General features: G+C 34.6%; 1 protein-coding gene across 6 annotated transcripts in view; it reads left to right on the top strand.

The window, feature by feature from the left end:
• Positions 1-20,266, top strand: part of ERBB4 (erb-b2 receptor tyrosine kinase 4) — a 1,287,830-nt gene that overhangs the window by 955,974 nt on the left and 311,590 nt on the right. For all 6 annotated transcript variants that reach the window (XM_027566608.1, XM_027566583.1, XM_027566617.1 and 3 more), the window contains exons 10-12: positions 2,991-3,064; positions 4,228-4,318; positions 5,571-5,770. In XM_027566608.1, the coding sequence (XP_027422409.1) occupies positions 2,991-3,064; positions 4,228-4,318; positions 5,571-5,770 (365 nt within the window). The remainder of the gene's footprint in view (positions 1-2,990; positions 3,065-4,227; positions 4,319-5,570; positions 5,771-20,266) is intronic.

Genomic DNA, 20,266 nt, shown 5'->3' with positions numbered 1-20,266 from the left:
AGTCTTCTAACTAACTAGATTTTGATAGGTTGAATCGTTTGATTAAAATAGCTAGGGTATTTCTTTAAACTAATGGAAAGGAAAAACCCATAATTAAATGAGATTATACATTTCAAAATCAAATTTCTGCTAAAAATAAATTTACTGTGAAGCTGTCATTAAAATGTTAATGCATGAAACAGTTCAAGGAAATATTCACTTTATAGCACAATACCACCCTTGCTAGAAATAAAGTAGACACTATTATTTTCTTATTTAGAATGGAAACTGCAGGCAAAATTCAGTGTTCAGGGTTATCATAGGATCTCCTTTCATGTTTTGTCATGTCTAACAGTGCTCATGTGCGTATGCTGAGAGCAATAAAATGCTCACCAAATAAGCATACCCATGCTGTGTCACAATCTGACACTAATAAGAAAGTGCTTAGATGAAAGACTGTAATGATGATAGATAATGGGAAACAGCTTATGAGTTTGGTGGAGAAAATAATGTGATTTCAATGGAACTGTGAAAATATGTTTCTCTCCCTTTATTCTGAGCTTTATTGGGTCACCAAACATACTCACAGAGTGGACATAGTGTTCGTTTTCATGACCCTATATTTAGCTAGGAAAGTTCTCAATTTTAAAATACTATGGATTTCAAGTGACTTGATGGAACTCCCTAAGGTTACTTTGAAGGCAGTAAGTGGGATTCTGTCAACTTATTTTATGAGAGTCCTGAATCTCTAAATTAAGTATATAAAATTTCTGTGGTCCATTGGGTTTCATGTGAACAGTCTAGAATTTGTTTCAATCCTGGCAACCTGTAAGTGTTCTCAGTAAAAGTTTGGACTGACCCCACTACTGCATGTATGCCCTGCACTTTGAGTGTTTCTCAGTAAAGCGAGAATATTTGATTATATTACTAGAGCTCTTCTATATATTGCTTTACATCAAAGAACAAATGTAGAAAGCTCATTCTACTACTGCAGAGCTGGCATTTCCCCTGCCTATGGAAATCTTTGCATATTAGAAAATTACAGCAACCAGAGTTTTCCCACACAATAATTTTGTGCCCCATATTCACCAGAAACATACATATTCATTCCATATATCTTCAGTTTCAAATAGAGCAAATTTGCCAGAATATTTGAATTAAACTTTAAGCTTTCGAAATGTATTCATGCCTCTTTAAGGAAAATCTTAATTGTTTATGTGTGAATTACAGAGAAACTCATTTATAATGTTTCCAAGCCTTTTATAATATGCTGTGTTAAACTAATAGTACAGTATATAGATTACACTTCTTGATTTTTTTACTTGGAAGTAATAATTTCATCAAGCAAAGCTTTTTTTTTTTTTTTCTTTTAAAAGATACGGGATTGTTCACAGTATAAATGAACAGATTTATGACCCAAGCTAAGAGAGTCAGTACAAGGCAGTTTCAGAGATCAAGGTTGCTGAACTAATACTGAATTTCCAAAGGCTCTAATGACTGGATAAATAAAAACCAGTGGATTCAGACTCAAATTCTTGAAAGACAGGCCAATGCATTTGTCAAGGATTGCAGAACACCTCGACTGATAGCCTCCAATGGATCATGTTTCCTAGGTTATATTCCCACATGAAAAAGAGGGTTCTCAGATACTGCTAAAACAACAGATATCCACAGCAAGGATAAAATTCAGCTGATTGCTAAAGATGGATACAAATTTCTAAAAAGCCTATTTAGTTAATTTTAGAAGTTTGATCTTTCTTGAAGAAATGACCAATATATGGAATTTAATTTTTCTCTGAAGAGTATGTGTTAGTATGAGGTTTTTACTTGACCAGAATAGCACAGAACACCTTTTAAAGTACTAAAACCTAAAAAATTTACTATATGTTACTTAACAAAATATGAAGTTAGTGCTTGAATTACTGAGAAATGTTGAATGTTATATTTATATTTGGCTTAATATTTAAGTATGCATGGTCAACATGTTTAAATGAAAAATATTTTCTTAAGACAAAAACTTCTAAAAGAAATCCATCAACTATTTAATATTAAAGGTATTTTATTTTTATTTTGGAAAGACAAGGCAATTATGTATCAATAACATTTATTTAAAAATATATATATGCATTAAGAGATGGTATTTTTAAAAATCCTCAAAATGCACAACACCTTTTGAGTATTATTAAATTTATGATAAATTTTATTCTCAAATGTTAGTATAATTCATATAGATGAAAGCTAATAGCTCCTGTCTTATGAACGTAAACATAAATAAATCAGATAGGAGCAAGATTGCACTCATAATCAATGTGAAGATACAGAAAAACATGTTTACATTCTGTATTTATTTTTATCCTTCTTATGAAATTACAAGTTCTGTTAGCAGTTTAGTATGCTTTGAGAAGCCCAAAAGTTAGTTATTCTCACCATAACATAATTTATTTGCAGAGTATATTTTCCCATTTGAGAATAGACTTTTAAAGGCAAAATAAAACAGTTAATAAATGAAATCGCTATATGTGGAGATTTCTTCAGGAGAGTCAAATTTAACCATTCCACTGGATCTAGAATAGCCTTCAATCAAAGATTTATATTGTGTCATAAAAATGTCCTCAAAGTGCATTTTGATCCCCTTCCACATCTTGCATAGAAAAGTCTGGATAAAACATTGCTAAACTTCCTATTGGACTTTGCTGGTCACTCAGTGGAATAGAATCCACCTGCCAATGCAGGAAAAGGGGGTTCAATCCCTGGGTCAAGAAGTTTCCCTGGAGAAAGAAATGGCAACCCACTCCAGTATTCTTGTCTGGGAAATCCCATGGACAGAAGAGCATGGTGGGCTAAGTCCCTGGTGTCACAAAAGAGTTGGACACAGCTTAGGTACTAAACAACAACCTTCTTATTGCTAATTAAAGTTCAATTTTAATGGAATAATTGCTGTCACATTTCTCATATTTTTCACTCCTTTATCTAATTTTAAATTTGACTTCATTATTTTCTTGATTTTCTAGGGACCCTTACAATGCAATTGAAGCCATAGACCCAGAGAAACTGAATGTCTTTCGGACAGTCCGAGAGATAACAGGTAATATTTGAATGAGTTTGTTGTGATATGAACTATGGGAATTTTAGTGTTTTGTTGAAAATATTACATAGTATTGGAATTTTCAAAGCAAATTCTAGTTTTTTTAAAAAATATTATTTAAAATGATGAGTGTCTTAATTCCTTAGCATTTGTGCACATTTTGAAAACTGTATAACTAGAAAAATAAAATACCCTTGAAATTTTGATGTTACTGTTTTTGAAAATGTCAGTGGGTCTTTGAACCCATGTTTGGTTTTTTTTTTCCTATTTAGTTTTCACAACTACTGTTGGAAATGAGTAACATGTAGGATTCATTTAGCACATGTTTATTGAGGACCTGATTTTTCAGCACTGTCAGAGTGGATGATATGGGGACTATAGACATGATTAGGAATGAGCTTGCTATCAAAGAATGTAAAATCAATTGAGGAAGGTTAGGTATAAACATAAATGTCAGGATTCAAGACAGACAGCTGATGTTGTAAATGTACAGAGAAGATGGCAAAAGATTTTAGGAAAATTGAAGCAATATTTTTCTATATATCTGCTGCTAAGTCACTTCAGTCGTGTCCGACTCTGTGTGACCCCATGGACGGCAGCCCACCAGGCTGCCCCATCCCTGGGATTCTCCAGGCAAGAACACTGGAGTGGGTTGCCATTTCCTTTTCCTATGCATGAAAGTGAAAAGGGAAAGTGAACTCGTTCAGTCATGTCCGACTCTTAGCGACCCCATGGACTGCAGCCCACCAGGTTCCTCTGTCCATGGGATTTTCCAGACAAGGGTCCTGGAGTGGGGTGCCATTGACTTCTCCGTCTATGTATCTAGTTAAACTAAATATCTTTGCTTTTAGAAGAATGAATCTAATTAAGAATCATTTAAATCTTTATACTATACAGTGATATGATTCTGTGTGTCTGAAAAACACTCATTCTTCGTGTTCATTATTTTGACATTCATTACCTATTGAGGATTGCAGTCCAGAAACTTTGGGTAAGACATTTAATCTTGGAAGAAAAAACATAAGATAGAATGGTTCAAAAATGGGAATATTTTTTGTCCTTTTCTTGCCTTCCATTTTCATCATATCTCCAGAATAATTAGTATTAAATACTGTTACTAAGACAATGACATTCTGAATTTTTGTTACACCTATGTTTTGTAGGTTTCTTGAACATACAGTCATGGCCTCCAAACATGACCGACTTCAGTGTTTTTTCAAACTTGGTAACCATTGGCGGAAGAGTACTCTATAGGTAGGTGTATATGTAAGGTGACTTAGACTTAATTTTTCTACTTAAATCTGAAAGATGTCAAAAATCAATACTGTCATCAAATACTCTGTAATTATAGTTCACAGAAAGTCCATTAAATTAAATACATATATCTATAAGAGGTTCTAAAATGTAAATGTAATAAAAAAGGATAGTGCTATGTGGAACCAATTTTTACTATCCATTGAATAAAGTATTATAAATCTCAATCAAAGCATTGTTATGCTCATCATGAGCATAATTGTAATCAACAATTAGGGGTGGTCATGATGGGAAGAAAGAATTGAGAGGGAGAATTACATCCCAATTCGCTACACACACACATTGTATAAATGTGTGTTATAGTTCATCTTGCATTTATATATATATATAATACATGCAAAAAATCTGAGTATTAAAAGTAAAGCAAACTTAGATTTATAAGGAAGCAAAGGAGGACAGATTTGATCTCTAAAATAGAAAATAATGTTCGTAAGTTGATTGAGATTTGGGAAACAGTTATTCTTTAGAGAATGAAGAAAGAATTTAATTACAAAGTTGACATGTTGAAATGAAAACAGCATCCTTGAAATGATAATTTGTTTCCACAGTGTAGTTGTTACTTAACTTTTAGAAATGCTTTCTCATATATCCAAGCCTTCTGAGTATTTTTTTTAAGTTTTAGTTTAATTTTATTCTTTATAATTTTTGACATCTCTCTGTATATATTTTTCAACTATTATAATTATATTTTGGTTGCTAAGGTATAAATTAAAGCTAAATATCCATAGTCATTTCCTGTGATATGTACCATCTAAAAGTGTGTCTAAATTTATTTAATAGAGCAGAATTAATATCTTATTTTGGATAGATGAACAGTCACCCTATCAACATGTATTTAATTATTTAGTCTTAATCCAGGATTTCATTCTTGATGAATTTAAGATTGTGAAAGGCAGTGAGTAGATATGTCAGTGGTACATATGTAGACAGAAATAGAGATATCACTGATATTCATATTTCTAAAAGATGGGCTTTTTTGAGAGGGGAGTCAAATGATTACTTTTGAAAGTGTCAGTGAATAGCATTGTAAAGAAATAATGTTTGGATTACAGGTTTATTTATTTAATCTTTTTTATGCTCTATTAATATTCTTTTTGGAATAAGATATGACAACCGTATTTTACTTGAATAATGCATGTCATGGCCAGAAAACAATTACTACTGTTTCATTTTTTCCCCTCCCTCTCTTTAGTGGCCTTTCCTTGCTTATCCTCAAGCAACAGGGCATCACATCTCTACAATTCCAATCCTTGAAAGAAATCAGTGCGGGGAACATCTACATCACTGACAACAGCAATCTGTGCTATTATCACACCATCAACTGGACAACACTGTTCAGCACAGCCAACCAAAGGATAGTGATTCGGGACAACAGGAAAGCTGAAAACTGTAGTAAGTACCAGACAATAAAACCTAGACACTTTAAACATTTTTTTTATATTCTGCATTGTGTAAAACAATTAAAACTGATAGGTCAGGATTGTCCTTCTTTTCTCAACACTTAAAAAAGGTTGGTATAAAACAATCAGATGGGTGACTTTAATAACATATTCCATGTTTTCATTATGTATTTCGTGTTCTCAAATCTTGCCTGATCTTAAGAACCTCCTATAGAGATTTAGATTCAACAGGTATAAGTAGAACCTGGGAATCTAAATATTTAATAGGCGTCCCAGGTACTTCCTCATTTCAATCAATTTGTGGAAATCTACTCTTAAATTTTCTGTGTATTCTTTGTTTCAATGAATTTGGTGACATAGAAAAGCAAAATATTTGCCATTTAGAGGTGGTGGGGGAAAAAAGGACATTTTCTTTTGAAATGTGTAAAAATGCTCTTCTAAAAGTTTGCCATTCAAGAAGTAAGTTCATTTCATAAATTTGTTTTTATAGTCATGGAGTTTTCTTTTTTCATTTATTTTACTGCATATTATTTCTTTCATCATTTCTTTTTCACACAGAAGCAAATAGTGTTTTCATGAGTACATTTTTGTTGCTTTTGTTTTTTATTTTTTTATTTTGTTTTATTTTTTAACTTTACAATATTGTATTGGTTTTGCTATATATCAACATGAATCCGCCACAGGTATACACATGTTCCCTATCCTGAACCCTCCTTCTTCCTCCCTCCCCGTAACAATTAAGCCATTCCCATCTTATACTTTGATATTCTAATGATTAATACTTAATTCTTCCCTGTTTTTCTTCTTAGTAATACTTTCCTCTACATCCTATAGGTGACATACTATGAATATAGTACTGATTTACTTACGATAAATATAAAATAAAAATACTTAGAATTCAAATGATCTGTTAACAAATGCATGTTTTATTGTGGTCATGATAGATCAGTCCTTTTTAAAAGTTTCATTTCTTATTTTTCTGTTAGGAAGTCTTCTTGCTTCTTTGATCTCAACATCAGAACAATCACAAGGATATACATACAAAATGATTAAGTTCATTAAGCATCCTAATAAATAGTACAGAACACATTTAAAAAATGTAAACTCTTAAGAAGTTAACATGACTTAAATTTGCCAGGTTATGTGGTCAATTAATTATATATCTGTATCCCACCTTGTCCCAGAAAGGGTTAAGCCAGTTAGCAATTTTTATAAAATATAACATAATTTGTGAGGAATTCACACTTTAGTTCTCTTCGATCCTTAAATACATTTTCCAGAGAAAATAGGTCTACTTCAACATGATTTCAACATGTAATTCTTATTTTGAGTGAACTTAAGTTCTTATATATTCTTCTGTTCCTAATAGAATCAAGAAATATAAAATCTTATTATATATCAAAATATGCATACCCACATTGAATGAGATTTATCCTTTTATTGAGCCTAGATTGTTTCCTTGGTTTTATATATTTCTGATTCCTGACAGAAAGCTTGCTCTTTTTTTCTGTAATACCTAAGGTTTTTATCCCACATTACTATATGTGTTTTTGTACATGCCCCAGAGTAGATTATCCATGGAAATAAAATAGGATATTTTTCAACACTAACATAAATATTTCTCTAAGTCAGAATTATACTCTTATTTTCTCTCACTTTGAAATTCTTTGTACACTGTTTGAAATTTTTGCTTTTGAAAAAAAATTTAGTACACTGTTTGAAATTAAAAAAAAAAAATCAAAATAAAACAATAGTATTACTAGCTTTCAAAAATAAAATTTAACCATGAAAATAAAACCTGAAGAAAAAAATAAAAGAATAAGAGAAAAACATTATTCTTCTTTGACTCATTTAGTCATTTCTCAAGTCCTTTCTTTTACATTTTGTAAACCTGAATAAAAAACAAATGGGAAAATAAAATGTAGAAAGAAACTAGCTATAAAGAAAAAAGATAGGAAAAATTTATGCAATTATTCCTTATTTCTTTAAGACTTCTAAAATTTATAACCAAAAGAAGATTAATAATAATAACCTAAAATTTAACATGTTCTTCAGCTTTCAGCATTATATCTTTTGGACATTTAGCCACTTTTAAAACCATGAACATATTTTATTGTTCTGTAGAGTTACAGTTGACTTAACAGTTTGAGGAAGAAATTAAACAGTTTGAAGAAAGCAGCTGTGTGTTGCTGTAGAATAAAATTAAGCATTTTGTTTTTCATTTTTAACATCTTAGAGTGAAAAATGTTTGCATGAAATCCATTTATCAAAATTTAGGCTTCGGTCTCATAGTACAGTGGATCCAGCATTCTTAGAAATGTAATTATCCTATAAAATTGATCTCAGAGGTGTTGCTGATGTTTACACTGAGCCTGCAATGACTGCCCACATGCGATTGAGACCATTTTATTACCCACAGTATTATCTGCAAGTTCAGTTCAGTTTAGTCGCTCAGTCGTGTCCGACTCTTTGCTACCCCATGAATTGCAGCACACCAGGCCTCCCTGTCCATCACCAACTCCCGGAGTTTACCCAAACTCACGTCCATAGAGTCGGTGATGCCATCCAGCCATCTCATCCTTTGTCGTCCCCTTCTTCTCCTGCCCCCAATCCCTCCCAGCATCAGGGTCTTTTCCAATGAGTCAGCTCTTCGCATGAGGTGGCCAAAGTATTGGAGTTTCAGCTTCAACGTCAGTCCTTCCAATGAACACCAAGGACTGATCTCCTTTAGGATGGACTGGTTGGATCTCCTTGGAGTCCAAGGGACTCTCAAGACTCTTCTCCAACACCACAGTTTCAAAAGCATCACTTCTTCAGCACTCAGCTTTCTTCACAGTCCAACTCTCATATCCATAAATGACCACTGGAAAAACCATAGCCTTGACTAGACGGACCTTTGTTGGCAAAGTAATGTCTCTGCTTTTCAATATGCTATCTAGTTTGGTCATAACTTTCCTTCCAAGGAGTAAGTGTCTTTTAATTTCATGGCTGCAATCACCATTTGCAGTGATTTTGGAGCCCCAAAAAATAAAGTCTGACACTGTTTCCACTGTTTCCCCATCTATTTCCCATGAAGTGATGGGACCAGATGCCATGATCTTAGTTTTCTGAATATTGAGCCTTAAGTATCTGCAAGTGGGTAAACTTAAATATTGTTTCATTTTAAATTGTAGATACTGCATTTTTAGACATTCTTTCTTAGTATACCACACACGAGATACACACAAGCACATATACATATTCATTACAAGACTTGTATACACAGACATACAGCGTAAGGTATGTATTTGCATACTCACACAGCACATATACATGTACACTACCCTAGAACACATACACATGCATGCACACAGATAAATGCACATATCTACAGTCACCATAAAATACTCTCCATCTAAATCTATATATCAGCTTGGTAGCTTAAAAGAAAAAAAAAAAAAACAGCCTTGATTTTAAAGTTATTTTTTAGTTCAACATGACTTAAAACAGTAATGACAATAAAAGAAAAACTTCACCTAATCTGAATAGTGTATAACTTGAGCAGTCTTAATCTTTTAAGGCAAAAATTTCTAAGTAGACTTTATGGTTTGAAGAGATTGAGAGAAACTCCAGGGTATGAAAAGCTGGAACGTTTTTTGCCTCCTTTATTTTTATGGTTTTGGGACAAAACAGTGCTAGTTGGAAGGAGATTTAGACTAAGTTTATAATAGTATTTGAGGTTTCTGTAAATAATTAAGCATAAACATTTTAACACCAGAATATAAAAAATGAAGAGATAAATATTAACCAAACTTTCATAATCTAGTTACATTTGAACTGATACATCTCCATTTTAAAATTATTTGCATGCATGCACTGAAACCCAACATAAAGAGGGAAGCCATATTCAGTAATTACCTTTCAAAATGGAAATAACTTTATTTTTCTAATTATAATAGTATTTTTATCATCATTAGAATATAAAACAATAGACATATATAAAATACATACTTTTTGGTAAATAGATATATAATGAAACATTTGTTTAGAAGCCATAGCAATTATAACTATGCTACTGGCATGAAAACAGACATATAGACCAGTGGAGCAGAAGCAAGAGTCCAGAAATAAAACCACATGTAAGTTTAACTAATATTTAATAAGGAAGACAAGAATATTAAATAAAAAAAGGATAATTGATCAGTAAATTAAGATGGGAAATAATGATATTCACATGCAAAAGAAAGAAATTGCACTCCTATCCTATACTACTCACAAAAATGAACTCAAAAAAGATTAAGGTCTTAAACATAAGCCCCAAACCACGATATTCCTAGAAGAAACATTGAAGATTGTAGGTTCCTTGACATTGGTTTTGGTAATGACTTTATGGATATTACACTGAAAGCAGAATCAACAAAAGCAAAAATAAGTGGGACTACATCAAACTAAAAAGTTTATGCATAGCCAAAAGAACAACAAAAGCAATCAACAAAATGTAAAGCCAAACTATCTAACTGGAGAAAATATTTGCAAGTCATGTATCTGATAAGGCCTTAATAAAAGCATATAAGGAATTCAAAAACTGAATAACAAACAATCTGGTGTAAAAATGTGCAGAGAATGTGAACAGATGTTTCTCTAAAGAAGACATGCAAATAGCAACAAGTCATGAAAAGGTGCTCAACACTCAACATCAGTAATCAATGTGTATGCTAAGTCACTTCAGTTGTGTCTGACTTTTTTTTACCCTATGGACTGTAACCTGTCAGGCTCCTCTATCCATGGGATTCTCCAGACAAGAATACTGGAGTGGCTTGTCATTTCCTTCTCTAGGGGATATTCCTGACTCAGGGATAGAATCCATGTCTCTTACTTCTCCTGCATTGGCTGGCAGGTTCTTTACCACTAGCGCCACCTGGGGGTAGGGAAATGTTAATGCAAATTGAAACCACAATGAGACATCAATTTCTATCTGTTAGAATTGTTATTATCAAAAAGCAAAGAGATAACAAGTGCTGGTGAGGGTGTAGAGAAAAGGGACCTCTAGTACATTGTTGAAGTGAATGTAATAAAGAGGCAGTCATGATGGAAAGTGGTACAGAAATTCCTCAAAAAAATTAAAAATAAAATTACTGTATCTAGTAATTTCACTTCTCTGCATCCTCATGTTCATTGCAGCACTCTTCACAATAGCCAAGATATGGAAACAATGTGTCTGTCAACAGTTGACTGTATAAAGCATATGTTGCGTGTATATAGATTGATATATACACACAATGGCATATTCAGCCATAAAAAAGAAGAAAATCCTTCCATATGTGGCAACATAGGTAGACCTTCAAGACATCAATATTAAGTGGATTAAGTTAGACAGAGAATGACAAATATTGTATGATAGCACTTTCATGCAGAATCTAAAACCATTAAACTCACAGAAACAGAGAGTAGAATGATAGTTGCCAGAATCTGAGGCTTAGGGGAAATAGTAAGATACTGGTCAAAGTATACAAACTTTAAGTTATAAGTTCTGGAGATCTAAGGTTCAGTTCAGTTGCTCAGTCGTGTCCAACTCTTTGTGACCCCATGAATTTAACTCCCGGAGTTTATCTTAACTCATGTACATTAAGTTGGTGATGCCATCCAACCATTTCATTCTCTGTCGTTCCCTTCTCCTCCCACTTTCAATCTTTCCCAGCATCAGGATTTTTTCAAATGAGTCACTTCTTCACATCAGGTGGCCAAAGTATTGGAGCTTCAGCTTTAGTATCAGTCTTTCCAATGAATATTTAGGACTAATTTCCTTTAGGATGGGCTGGTTGGATCTCCTTGCTATCCAAGGGACTCTGAAGAGTCTTCTCCAAACCACAGTTCAAAAGCATCAGTTCTTCGGTGCTCAGCTTTCTTTATAGTCCACCTCTCACATCCATACATGACTACTGGATCTAAGGTACAGCATAGCAACTATAGTTAACAAAACTCTGTTTTATATTTGAAAGTTGCAATGAGAGTAGAGATTTTATGTTTCCACCACCACCACAACAAAATAGTAATTATGCAAAGGATGTACTATATTAACTTATTGTGATCAACACTTACATGTGTATCAAATCACATTGTACACCTTAAATTTAAACAATGTTAGAAGACTAAAAACTTTATCTCAGTAAATTTGTAAAAAATAAAACATGACCATAATTGTGCAAACTTTTAAGTCTTTTTATATAACAAAAATAAACATAATTAAAAGAAAAGAAAACAGACTTCATCAGCTCACAGAACTGGGAAATGCAAGGGGGATATTCCTTCAGGCACAGATGGCTCTATGGGTTAAACATTACCATGACTCAGTTCTTCGACATTGCCTGATTCTGTTTTCTTCATAGGTCAGCTCTCTTTCTTCATTAGTTGCATTGACTGTAGCCATGAAATTAAAAGATACTTACTCCTTGGAAGGAAAGTTATGACCAACCTAGACAGCATATTCAAAAGCAGAGACATTACTTTGTCAACAAAGGTCTGTCTACTCAAGGCTATGGTTTTTCCAGTAGTCATGTATGGAGTGAGAGTTGGACTATAAAGAAAGCTGAGTGCTGAAGAATCAATGCTTTTGAACTGTGATGTTGGAGAAGACTCTTGAGAGTCCCTTAGGCTGCAAGGAGATCCAATCAGTCCATCCTAAAAGAGATCTGTCCTGGGTGTTCATTGGTAGGACTGATTTTGAAGCTGCAACTCCAGTACTTTGGCCACCTGATGTGGAGAGCTGACTCATTTGAAAAGACCCTGATGCTGGGAAAGATTGAGGGCAGGAGGAGAAGGGGATGACAGAGGATGATATGGTTGGATGGCATCACCAACTCAATGGACATGGGTTTGGGTAGACTCCAGCAGTTTGTGATGGATAGGGAAGCCTGGCGTGCTGCAGTTCATAGGGTCACAAAGAGTCGGACACGACTGAACGACTGAACTGAACCATGTGTACAATAGATAGCTAGTGGGAAACTGCTGTATAACACAGGGAGCTCAGCTCAGTGCTCTGTGATGACCTAGAGGGTTGGGATGGGTCTTGGCTCAAGAAAGAGGAAGTGTATGTATACTTTTAGCTGATTCACATTGTTGTACAGCAGAAACTAACAGACATTGTAAATCATCATCCTCCATTAAAAAAGAAAAATTCAGAAGTCACTAAAAATGTTTATCCCTGCCCAGAGCATTCTCCAGGGTTATGAGTATGGGTAAAATAGCCCTACTTTCTCTCTCCCAGCATCTGTGTTGTGGAAGGAACCCTGACTGACCCTGCTTGGGTCAAATATGCCTATCTCTGGACAGTTCAACTATTTTCTCTCTCCCACCAACTGTTCAAATATGTTTTTAAGTCAGTTCCTTCAAAGCATTTGAAGTGATATTTTATAGAAAGTGTTAGTTGCTCAATCATGTCCAACTCTTTGGACCCAATGGACTGTATGTAGCCCGCCAGGTTCCTCTGTCCATGGAATACTCCAGGCATGAATACTGAAAGGTATCCATTCCTTTCTCCATGGGATCTTTCTGACCCAGGGGTAAAACCCTTATCTCCTACTTTGCAAGCAGATTCTTTACCGTCTGTGCCACCAGGGAGTCCTCGTAATTTCTTTACTTAAATCCTTTCCTTAATTTCCTACAGATCTTTGGCCAAAGCAGAAAAGCTTTTAAGTGGCCCATGGTTCCTACATACTCTGGCCATTGTTCACCTCAGTGGCTCATCAGATATTCCTTTCCCACTCAATGTGCAAGTTCAATATATATATATATATAGAGAGAGAGAGAGAGAGAGAGAGAGAGAGAGATTATTTATATATATATATAAAGAATTATTTATCTAGTGCTGTCTTCATAACCAGGCTGTAAGCACTACATAACACAATATGTATGCTATTTCATATGTCCTTCATATCCCAATTTCTTAGCAGTGTCCAGCATAAACTAAGAAGTTTCTCAACAAATACTTCTAAAAGTAAACACATGGGTATACTTGTTTATTTCCACATTTCTCTTAAGTACATTTACTGAGGGCATAGATAAATAAAAAACTGCATTATATACTATATTATATAGTATATATTAGTAATATGATGTCTAATTTTCATCATTACCTGGAGAGATAGATGTTATTATTTACTTACAGATAAGTAATATGTAAATAATTGCCCAAGGCTGCATGGCTAGTCATAGAGTAAGGATTTGGTCTATGTTGATCCAATCAGAAAAAACTGAACTATGACAACTAAGTCATCTTTTTCAGCTTTCATAGCAAAAGATTAATGGTATCTTCCCAAAAACATTCCAAGTCAAACCCATGCCTCTACATATGGTAGGTAGTGCAAACAGCATATGTAGGTGGTCTTGTACAATGAAAAAGAAGATGCTATTTCTGCCTTTGTGCTTGCAGACAGGTACTTCATTTCAGTGTTTTGAGCTAGTTCATTTACTTTCACACATGAAACACATAGCAAGATCCATTACTTGAGCTTGCCTCTATTTTAATGAAAGCAAGTTCAATATTCTCTGTAAAGGTCAAAATAATAAGCACATTATTATCTCTCCAAAATTTTAATAGACAGATACAAATCAGATGATATAAATAAAAAAAAATTTTTGCAATTTCCAAAAAAAACAGAAGTTAAAGGTTGCCTAATGGCTGCATTGCTAAGGTTTCTTTAGAGTTCTTGACGGTGTTTCAAGGTAAGCTACCGAATAGGCCTTTTACTCCTTCCTGTGGGACTATCACCCTGGAGGGTCAGAGGGCTGTAGAATTCTTGGTACTGATTGAAAACTTCTTTTCACTTAAGAATTTCAAAGTAGTTTCCTTGGTCTTTTGTTCTGTGCTTTGTGGAGATATTTCCCAAGGTTTCACTCAGCAGAGTGACTTTTGGAAAGAGTGAGAAGAAAGTAATTATTATGATTTCCTGCTTATATTGCTTTCCTCCAATAGATACTGTTTCCCAGATTCAAAGCTGCTCTGAAATTGAGCATCTAAATACAGACTAAGAAAAGTAGCAGGTAAAGAAAAAATGGTAGGAGTTTGAGTGACGCTAACACTCTCTTCTTTAACTAATGTCAAAGGAGAGAACAGAAAATCAAAGGAGAAGGGACAAGAATGAGAGTAATTTTTTCAAGCCCCCCAAAATTAATGTGAATAGGTGAAATAAATAAATCAAGGAATTGATGGACTATCATGAAATGGGCAGTACAAAGGTGTACTGATGGTTTTATCAACGTCCTAAAGGAAGAAACTGAAAGCATATTTAAGGCCTTGGACAGAAGTTGATATACGAAGAAGATGAGGCATTGATTATATTTTCTACAAGGATAGGAAAGGGAGAGATTCGTGATACTCCACAGTATGATTTTGAATATAATCTGCTTATCTTTACAAGTTGCTTTTGTAATATAGCTATTGTTTTTTTTCTTAAGGTTTCTTCTGATAATTATATTTATACCATAAGCAAGTGCATACAAAATTTGTATATAAATGTATATATGTGTCAGAATATGAAACACTCTATCAGTAACCTTAAAATGTCTCAATGCTTATAAAATGGGCATTAGTTTGTAATATTTTAGTATCTCTGATCTTTTACTCCTTTCTAATCTTCATCTGTTATATAAAATTTGATTTTACACATTTATATTCAGTCAGCTTGATTGAACTCTATTTCTTATTCCTTACATCTTTATAAATTAATGGGAAGTTACTTGTATGCCGGGGACCAGCCCCGGCTGATCCAGGGTATTCGAAGGAGAGACGGCGTAGGCGAAGATCAGGAAACAATTGCTTAATTAAACGTTAATTAAGGATATAAAGAGTAATAGAATGAGGATAGCTCAGTGAGGAAATTCAGTGGAGAAAAGAGGCTGAAATAAGGATAGCTCAGTGAGGAAATTCAGTGTAGAAAAGAGGCTGAATAATTCAGCCAGAAGGTAAGAGAAAGAACGACATGGTGAGACCAAGTTTCGGTGAACAAGGCCCGTACTTTATTTTCCAAAGTAGTTTTTATACCTTAAGTTATGCATAGAGGATAATGGGGGAAGGGGTAGAGTCAGGCAGCAAGCCAGGCTTTCTTCCTGCAAACTTATCATATGCAAAAGCTTAGGTGATTTGCATCATCTTCTGGCCTGGAGGCCTGTTAACATTTTAAGACCTTTTCTTCAGAAAACTTATTTTTCTCTAAAGGTGATTGGTCAGGAGCCACCCTCCAAAAGCATTAGATAAAGTTGCATTCCTACACAGCAAAGGTGTGGTGGGCTATAACAAGAAAAAGAATTAACTCAAGGGTCCCAGGTTACAAACATTAAAGCTACTACTTACACCAATTATATTAATCAATACACTGCCAGGGACACAGCAGGTAAGGGATATGGAAACTTAGCAGCAAACATTGGCCCAACAAGTGAAAATCCCTTCACCAATACAATTTCTAATCAATCTTTTAACTACTCAAAAGAATCTGTGTTTAGACAGTTTAGAACATCTCCTGCCTCTCACAGTTGGGAGGCTCTGAACAATCACATGTGGCCGGAAAAACCTATTCAGGCAGGCTAGAGGATTTCCAAAGGAGTTTGTAGGTTAAACACTGTCACACCCAGGAATTATTAACTGGAGCTGTAAGCTAACTCTTTTTTCAGAGAGAGGTAGTGGGGGACAGCCCCCCGTAAAGTCAGAGGTGTAGGTGAAAGCACAAAGCAGAAAGTAGGCAGACTCTGGTTTTGGGGGTACATGCTCGAGAATTTCCAGGGGGACTCCTGAAGCTCGATCCCGCCTCCTTCCTCATGACCTTTGTCATGGGCGGAGTTCCTCACGCTGGCTACCGGCAATGATAGAATTCCAGTTGAGCTATTCCAGATCCTGAAAGATGATGCTGTGGAAAGTGCTGCACTCAATATGCAGTATGCACTCAATATGCAATATGCCTGCTCCCGGCACTTGTACATCTAGGAATCAGTGATATGAGACTTATGTTAAGATTTCCTTTCTACAGACATTTATTTTATATAGTGAAAGAGCCCTCTTTCTCTGCATTATGAATGAATCAGAAGGAGAGACCTCTTGCTATTTGTTAAAATCAGTATAACAGCTAAACTGTCAGCCATTCCTGAGTAAAATATCAAATCATTCAATTTTTGAATAGTTTCCCCCAAAAGTGAGAAGAATAATTACAACATATGCTATCTTAATTTAAGACATGGAATCAGTTAAGCGAAGTCCACAAACTTTATAAGTTAGCTAAAATAGTTAATATTATGAGATTAGCATTCCTTTAAGTTTCAAGAAAACCCTGTGTATAGTCACTGTTTCTTCAGATTATCTTTTTAAATTATTTTAATGTTTACTGCAACCACAAACTATATCACTAAAATAGCAAATTAAAAATTTATGTAGCTCAGAAGCCAAAAAGCAAAAGAGATAAAATGAAAGAATAAAGAATTTGATTTTCCAAAATATGTCATGAAAAAGGGAAAAAATGGGAAGAGAATAGTTTGGATAAATAGTAAAATCGATGATTTTTAACTACAATGATCATAGTAAAGATTATTGGTTACATACCCCAAGAGCTGACTCATGGAAAAGATTCTGATGCTGGGAAGATTGAGGGCGAGAGGAGGAGAGGACAACAGAGGGTGAAATTGCTGGATGGCATCACTGACTCAACAGACGTGAGTTTGAGTGGATTCCAGGAGTTAATGAAGGACAGGGAAACCTGATGTGCTGCAGTTCATGGAGTTTCAAAGAGTTGGACACAACTTAGCAACTGAACAACAACAACAACCCTAATTAAAGGCAGAGGTTGTCAGATCAGATTAAAAAGGCAATACCCAACTGTATGCTGCCTACAGTACATAGACTTCAATCATAAAGACACATATATATTAAAGGTGAGAAAATACACCCTGAGAGATAGATCAATAGAAAAGTCAAGAAATATGAATAGACCTACAAGTATGAGGACAACTGATTTTAAACAAATATGCAAAGATAATTTACTGGAAAAGGGATTGTATTTTCAACAAATGGTACTGGAAAAATTGAATATCTACATGCCAAAAAAAAAGAAAAAGATAGTATCTGTGTTCATGAATTTTATGTGTCAACTTGACTGAGTCACGGTTTCCCCAAGTATTTAGTTAAACATTATTATTTGTGGATGAGTTTGGAAGGGTGTTTCTGGATGAGATTAATATTTGAATTGATGGACTGAGTGAAATGAAGTGGATAGGTATATTGTAATTCATTGAAGACTAAAAAGGACATACTTAGTCTCTCTGCCTAACTCCTGAACTGGTGCATTAGTCTTCTTCCCTTAGACTGGGACTTGAAATGTCTGTGCTTCTGGTTCTCAAACTCAGACTAAAACTGTATTGTAGGCTTTTCAGGGTCTTCAGAGCCTCTTGATAAGAGTGAAAGAGGAGAGTAAAAAAACTGGCTTAAAACTCAACATTCAAAAACTAAGATCACAGCATGTGGTCCCATCACCTTATGGCAAAAAGATGGAGAAACAATGGAAACAGTGACAGACTTTATTTTCTTGGGCTCCAAAATCACTGCAGATGGTGACTGCAGCCATGAAATTAAAAGACACTTGCTCTTTGAAAGAAAAGCTATGACCAACTTGGACAGCATATTAAAAAGCAGAGACATTACTTTGCCGACAAAGGTCCATCTAATCAAAGGTGTGGTCTTTCCAGTGGTCATGTATGGATGTGAGAGTTGGACCATAAGGAAAGCTGAGTGCTGAAGAATTGATGAACTGTGGTGTTGGAGAAGACTCTTGAGAGTCCCTTGGACTGCAAGGAGATCCAACCAGTCCATCCTAAAAATCAGTCCTGAGTGTTGATTTGTAGGACTGATTTTGAAGCTGAAACTCCAATGTTTTGGCCATCTGATGCGAAGAACTGACTCACTGGGAAAGACCCTGATGCTGGGAAAGATTGAAGGCAGGAGGAGAAGGGGATGACAGAAGATGAGATGGTTCAATAGCATCACCAACTCGATGGACATGAGTTTGAGCAAGCTCTGGGAGTTGGTGATGGACAGGAAAGCCTGGCATGCTACAGTCCATGGGATCTCAAAGAGTCAGACACGACTGAGTGACTGAACTGAATTGACTGGGTCTTCAATTTGTAAGGGACTTCCCCAGTGGCTCAGACGGTAAAGCGTCTGTCTACGATGCAGGAGACCCGGCTTCGATCCCTGGGTCAGGAAGATCCCCTGGAGAAGGAAATGGCAACCCAGTCCAGTACTATTGCCTGGAAAATCCCATGGACAGAGGAGCCTGGTAGACTACAGTCCATGGGGTCGCAAAGAGTCGGACACGACTGAGCAACTTCAGTTCACTTCACTTCAACTTGTAAACAGCAGACAGACTTCGCAGCCTCTATAACTGTGTGAAACAATTTCTTAGTATATAAAAATATGTAGATACAGATATGAATATACCTATTTATTCTGTTTCTCTTCAGAATCCTGACTAATCAGTATTATATGCAAACTAACTATAAATGGGCTATATGGGCAAAAACCCATCACACTTCTAAAAGGAAAATTTGAACAAAATTTTTGTTACTTTGGTTTAGACAAAAATTTTAGATATAATGCCCAAAGTATAATTTAGAAAAGATAAAATTGATAAGTTGCACTTCACCAATATTTTAAAATATATACTTTTCAAAAGAGTGATAAGTAAATAAAAAGACTAAGACAGGGAGAAAACATTTGCAGAATCTATAAAGAACTCTAGATGCTCAATAGTAAGAAAACCATCAGTCCAATACAAAATGAGCAGAAAATTCAGTGCCACTTCATCAGACAAGACAGCAAATAAGCACATTAAAAGATGTTCAATATCTCTAATCACCTAGAAAATGTGAATCAAATCCATATGAGATTCCACTACATAATATTAGGAAGGCTAAAATTAAGCAGGCTAGCTATACCAAGTATTGGTAAAGATGTGAGGAAACTTCAGTTCACAAGTTGAATTTATTGCTATGGGGAATGTAAAATGGTACAATATTTTGAAAAACAATCTGATAGTTTCTTTAAAAACATTAACCCTCTGCCTACCATATTATCCACCCATTTCATTCCAAAAATGAATAAATAAATAAATAAAATGAAAGTGTATGTGCAAACAAATGTGCACATGGATGTTCATAGTAGCTAAATTTTTAATAGCCCTAAATGGGAAACAATCTAAATATCCAGCATTACGTGAATGGTTTAAAAATGTGCTATATGCATACAATGGGATATACTGAGTAATAAAAATGAATAAATATTGATACATGTAGCAACATGGATAAATCTCAAAGTAATTATTCTGAGTTAAAGAAATTACCTAAAAAAGATAACATACTGCATATTTCTATTTACATAAATTTCTAGTTAATACAAACTAATGCAAAATTATTTCTGTTTTTTCCCCCTTTTAATATTTGTTGTTTTATAATAAGTATTGCTTGTTCTATTTCT

This window comes from Bos indicus x Bos taurus, chromosome 2, assembly GCF_003369695.1.
Source record: "Bos indicus x Bos taurus breed Angus x Brahman F1 hybrid chromosome 2, Bos_hybrid_MaternalHap_v2.0, whole genome shotgun sequence".
NCBI lineage: Eukaryota > Metazoa > Chordata > Mammalia > Artiodactyla > Bovidae > Bos > Bos indicus x Bos taurus.
This window is presented reverse-complemented; position numbering and strand designations above follow the sequence as displayed.